Source organism: Osmia bicornis, unplaced genomic scaffold (genome assembly GCF_907164935.1).
Source record: "Osmia bicornis bicornis unplaced genomic scaffold, iOsmBic2.1, whole genome shotgun sequence".
Taxonomy (NCBI): Eukaryota; Metazoa; Arthropoda; class Insecta; order Hymenoptera; family Megachilidae; genus Osmia; species Osmia bicornis.
Genome location: NW_025791149.1, coordinates 1 through 6,408, shown reverse-complemented (window position 1 = coordinate 6,408; position 6,408 = coordinate 1). Strand labels below are relative to the sequence as shown.

At 45.5% G+C, this 6,408-nt stretch overlaps 1 protein-coding gene across 1 annotated transcript; it reads left to right on the top strand.

The window, feature by feature from the left end:
- Window positions 1-1,889: 1,889 nt before the first annotated feature.
- On the top strand, window positions 1,890-4,007 carry LOC123988849 (the record flags this gene model as incomplete). The annotated part of the gene is made up of 2 exons (XM_046289608.1): window positions 1,890-1,941; window positions 2,823-4,007. A coding segment is annotated over exon 2 (913 nt), but the record flags the coding sequence as incomplete, so codon positions are not given.
- Window positions 4,008-6,408: the final 2,401 nt, after the last annotated feature.

The following is a 6,408-nucleotide window of genomic DNA, read 5'->3' as shown; positions in this document are numbered from 1 at the left end:
AATTCAGGTCATGAAGTTGCAGCCTGCAAGTCAAACTTTCGCTGCCTGGTTTGCGAGGCCAATCACCACACATCGTTACACGATGCCTTTCGGGAAGATCAACCATCGTCATCCAAGGCAAATATAATTACACCGAGCACGAGTGCTGCTTATACGGTCCGATCTCACCGGGTGATTTTGTTGGCAACCGCGCGGGTCCGCTTGGAGTCGACTGAGGGTCGCACTTTAGACGTCAGGGCTCTTTTAGATCCAGGCTCTGAGTCGTCATTTGTTAGCGAGAAGGTTCGCGCAATCGCTCCAGCTACAGCGGAAAAAGTGTGAGGGTGTTACTCACCGGTTATCAGGAGGAGAGCGTCGGGATGGCCAAACACGAAGTCTCCGTCGAGCTTACGTCCTGCGCAGAGGACAGCGACTTCCGCATCACTCTTAACGCGTTGGTGACAAGGAAAGTCACCTCTCCAACTCCGTCTCATCCAGTGGAGGACCATCCATGGATTCACATGCGGGGATTGCCCGCTGGCCGATCCGGAGTTTAGATTACCCACGTAGAGTCGACGTACTTCTTGGAGCTGACGTTTGTGGGTACCTTTTCCTTGGAAAATAGGGTAGGCCCTCCTGGAACTCCGTCGCTGGTCCGCACGCCGTTTGGATGGTCCCCTTTGGGGCCGGTTCGACCTCCGACGATCCAGCTTCAGGGGTGGCTCGGGTGCAACTCATCCGAGGCCTGGATGATCTCCGGAAACGACCTGCAAAGATTTTGGGAGCTTGATGAGGTCCCTTCGAAGTCTCCGTGGAGCCTCTCAAGACACAGCTTGTGAGGAGTATTTCAAGGAAACGCACTCACGTGATGAACTAGGTCGTTACGTGGTGCGGCTCCCATTTCTGAAGGCTACACACCCGAAGACATCGGAGTAACCGCGACGTGCCGCTCTTCAACGGTTTCTGGCTGGCGAACGAAGATGGGAGAAGGACTCCTTTTTGCAAACATCTTATGCGGGCTCATGAGGAGTATCTGAGACTGGGCCACATGGAACCAGCCTCCAAGTAATGCTGTCGCTAACGCCAACTACCTGCCCTCACCATGCAGTCTGGAAAACACCGGGTCAGGAAATAAAAGGATTCGAGTTGTCTTTGACGGATCTTATGTTTCAGGGCAACAGACCTTCGCTGAACCAGGCTCTTGCGTCAGGACCACGTCCTGCAGTCCGACCTTTGGCTGGTGCTCACTCGGTGGAGGTTCCGAGATGCGTATTTTCTACGGACATAGTAAAGATGTTCCGTCAGATAGCCTTCCATCCTGACGATCGAGATTGGCAAGCGCATACTGTGGAGAGACGAAGCTGGAAACGAAGTCCGCGACTTTCGTTTAACCACGGGTCACCTACGGGACAACTTCAGCCCCTTACCTTGCTCTACGAGTTCTACAACAGCTGGCAGACGATGAGGAACAACGATTTCCTTTGGGCGCAGCCATCTTACGTCGAAATTCCTACGTGGACGACCTGTTGGCTGGAGCCGACGATCCTGCCAAGCTGAGGAGTCTCGACAGCAGCTAATCAGCATGCCTCATGGCCGGCGGGTTCCCTCTTGATAAGTGGACGCTGAACTACACGTCCCAAGGGAACGTAGTGGAAGAGATCACAAATTCCTGCAGGCGAGCAACGACACGGAGACGCTAGGCTTGACTTGAAATGCGGTGGCAGACACGCTTACTGTTACCTCGGCCAATCGGACCAACCGGCAACCATCCGAACTGGGACCGAAAACGACTCGTCCTTTCTTACACTGCTCGACTCTTCGATCCGCTTGGATGGGCCTCACCAGTATTCTACGTGCCAAAACACTACTGCAAGATCTTTGTTATCAGGAGCAGATTGGGACGAACCGCTTTCAGTCCGCCTGGAGGAGTCGTGGCTTCAGTTTCGTCAAGATCTGGAAGAGGTAAAGACTATCTCATTACCACGTTGGGGTAGTTACAGGGATGCGATGCAAGATCACATCGAGCTACATGGCTTTTGCGACGCCTCCGAACGAGCATACGCCGCTGCGTCTATGTACGCTTACCAAGTACCTCCACCATGGCGAACGTGCATCTCCTCATCGCAAAAACGAAGCTCGCTCCAATCAAGCTCTGCAGTATTCCGCGCTTGGAATTATGCGAGCTCTGCTACTGGCTCGACTCATGGTTGGCGGTTCGGGACGGCATACTTCCCTCTACGAGCCACCTAGATGCGTGGACCGGATGGCATCGGTGGTACTATCCTGGGTCCATCGCACGCTTCCAGTGGAAGCCCTTCGTCGCACACCGCGTGGCGGAAATTCAAACGTTACTCCCAGACGTGGATTGGCGTCATCTTCGCAGCGGCGATAATCTGGCGGATTTAGCAACCCAGGGGAGTTACCGTACACGGCTCTGAAGGAAGATGAGCGCTGGTGGCATGGCACTCTTCGTGGCTTTCAGACGCCCTCCAGTGATTGGCCGTCCTCCATGTCGTTCTCAGGACGATTCACTCTCAGAGCAAAGATCTACCGTCCACACCATCGCAGCCGAACATTTGAATCTGAAAACGACTTACTATGCCGATTTTCGTCGTTGACAAAGCTAGTACGCATTACAGCTTACCTGAGACGCTTCGTGTGGAACACTCGGGGCAACGACAGCAGGCGAACGGGTTTCCTGACTTCCACGGAACTCGATGAGGCTCGAAAATGTATACTCCGACTGAGCCAATCGGAATATTTTTCCGAAGAATTACACAATCTAAAAACAGGTAAACCGATTAAAAGTAAATCCAATGTATTAGCCTTACGGCCTGTTTTAGATGACTGCGGGATCATTCGTGTGGGTGGAAGATTGGATCATGCATCGCTCACCTACGATCAACGGCATCCAATCCTCGTTCACCGTCGGTCTAATTTGGCTGAGCTAATTGTTCGGGCAGCACACGCTCAGACTCTTCATGGTGGCCTCACGTCGACACAAAGCTTCGTCCGTCAAACGTACTGGATTCCGCAGGACCGCACTCTCCTCAAACGCATCCTAAGAAATTGCGTACGCTGTGTAAGATTCCAAGGTAACACGGGTACGCAGCAAATGGGCTCCTTACCTGCTTCACGAGTCCAGCCTGCCAGGGCCTTCCTTCGCAGTGGGGTCGACTATGCTGGCCCAATCACCCTCTGCATGTCAAAGGGTCGCGGCCAGAAGACGGTCAAGGGCTACATCGCCGTGTTCGTCTGCCTCTGCACCAAAGCTGTCCACCTGGAGCCAGTGTCCGACCTGTCTGCGTCCGCGTTTATCGCGGCCTTCCGACGGTTCGTCGCGAGGCGAGGACGCTGTGCTCACCTCTTAAGCGACAACGCGACGAATTTTCGGGGTGCAGATGCGCAGTTGAAATCTATGTTCAAACGAGCTTCTGAATTTTACAGGGAGGTTGCTGAGCTAATCGCCAACGAAGGAACGAATTGGGAATTTATTCCACCCTACTCACCTCACTTTGGCGGCCTGTGGGAGGCGGCGGTGAAATCCGCGAAGAGGCATCTTCTTCGGTCAGTAGAGGGTCACAGGCTGACCTTCGAAGAACTGACAACATTATTGTGCCAGGTGGAAGCGTGTTTAAATTCACGACCGTTATCACCACTCACGGACGACCCCAAAGACTTCTCCGCACTAACACCGAATCACCTCATTACGGGTCACTCACTGTCGGCGATTCCGGAATCACCGGAAAATTTAAATTTCGACGGAGGACACAAAAGGTGGGCCCTCGTACAAAAATTAATTGAACATTTTTGGCGTAGGTGGAGTAAAGAATATCTGGGCCAACTGCAACACCTTCCGAAGTGGCGGAAGGCGCTTCCTAACCTCCAACTCGGAACCCTCGTCTTGCTAAAGGAGGACTCGACACCACCAACTAAATGGCCGATGGCGCGCGTCGTGAAGGTCCACGAGGGAAAAGATGGCCTAACACGTGTGGCGACCGTCCAGACTGCTACCAGACTGACCACACGTGCAATCACACGGTTGTTCCACTCGTGTCGCCGAACGATACGGACAACGCTACGGCTAAGAAGACGTCTCATATACGTCTGCACGGGCGGGCGGCGGCACTCTACCGGCAGACGAGCAGTGACGCAGTAGCAACCGCGATTCTTGGAAACGGCTGCACGTCGTTGCCGTTCCGACAACGAGGCGGGCGGCATGTTGAGATTTGCTCGTTTATTAATTATATTTTCTTCTACATTATTGTTGTTTAAATTTACATTATACTAAAACTAATTATTTTATTCTATTAACTGTACATATTTGTTTGTATCTATTTATTTATCGTTTATAAATAAATCATATCCGACGGGCGAGCGAGGTTCGCGTTCCCCGCCACTCGTCCTTCCCCTCACAGGTTCCCCCGGGTGGATCGAGTAGCTCGGCACCTGTATGGGGGGCCGAGAGCGGAGAACGGACGGAACGATATAAATATAATCGATTCCGAGAATCCTCGCTCTCTCTCTTAGTCGGCATTGTGACAAAGTAAAACACGGGCTTATTACGAAACGCTTCTTCATCGAATTCCGTTGTAGATTAAAAACGTATACGATCCGTTCTGTGCATCGTTTAAGGGATTCCCCAAAAAGCGGATTAAATACCGATCCGCGATCGCGTCGAAGTTTTTTCACGCCTCCAACGAGCAGCGTTTTTCGAAGCTCGTCTCAATTCCTCGACCGTTTCGACGGAAAATTCGGAGCTTCAAACAATTGCAGTAGATCTAATGTAGATATAGTAATAACGATATTGTTATTAAGTGTTTATTACATATCTAATGCTGATATAGTAATGACGATAATGCTACAATCTGTTGCATTGATCTGTGGGAAGTGATCAGTATATTACATTATATCTAATTAAGATATAGTAATAATGATATTGTTATTAAATGTACATTGGTCTGCTGGATTAAATCAGTATATTACATTTCATCTGATGTAGATATAGTAATAATGATAGTGTTATTAAATGTATATCACATATCTAATGTAGATATAGTAATAATGATATTGTTATTAAATGTATATTACATATCTAAGGCAGATATAGTATGATCTGTGGGAAGGAATCAGTATATTGCAGTAGATCTAATATAGATATAGTAATAACGAAACTGTTATTATATGTACATTGATCTGTGGGAAGGGATAAGTATATTACATTATATCTAATGTAGATATAGTATTAATGATATTGTTACCAAATTACATTGATCTGTGGGAAGGCCACAGTATATTACATTATATCCAATGTAGATATAAGATAAATGACTACTGTTATTCAATGTACATTGATCTGTGGGAAGGAATGAGTATATTGCAGTAGATCTAATGTAGATATAGTAATAACGATACTGTTATTAAGTGTTTATTACATATCTAATGTAGATATAGTAAATGACGATAATGTTACAATCTGTGCCATTGATCTGTGGGAAGTGATCAGTTTATTACATTATATCTAAAGAAGTCTATAGTAATAATGCATATTGCTTAATTAAATGTACATTGGTCAGTGTGATTACATCAGTCTATTACTTACATCTGATGTAGATATAATAATAATGATATTGCTATTAAATGTATATTACATATCTAATGTAGATATAGTAATAACGATACTGCCATTATATGTACATTGATCGGTGGGAAGGCATCATTATATTACACTATATCTAATGTAGATATAGTAATAATGATATTGTTATTAAATGTACATTGGTCTGTGGGATTAATCAGTATATTACATTTCATCTGATGTAGATATAGTAATAATTGTATTGTTATTAAATGTACATTGGTCTGTGGGATTAAATCAGTATATTACATTTCATCTGTTGTAGATATAGAAATAATGATATTGTTATTAAATGTATATTACATATCTAATGTAGATATAGTAATAACGATACTGTTATTGTATGTACATTGATCTGTGGGAAGGTATCAGTATATACATTGTATCCTAATGTAGATATAATATGATATTGTTATTAAATATACATTGGTCTGTGGGATTAATCAAGATATTAAATTTCATCTGATGTGGATATAGTAATAAAGATATTGTTATTAAAATGTATATTACATATCTAATGTAGATATTGTAATAACGATACTGTTATTATATGAATATTGATCTGTGGGATGTTATCAGTATATTATATTATATTATTGTAGATATAGTTGATAACGAAACTGTTATTATATATACATTGTCTGTGGAACGGATCAGTATATTACATTATATCTAATGTAGAAATAGTAACAATTGATCTTGTTTATTACATATCTACATTAGATATGTAATGTAGATATAGTAATAACGATACTGTTATTATATGTACATTGATCTGTGGGAAGGGATCA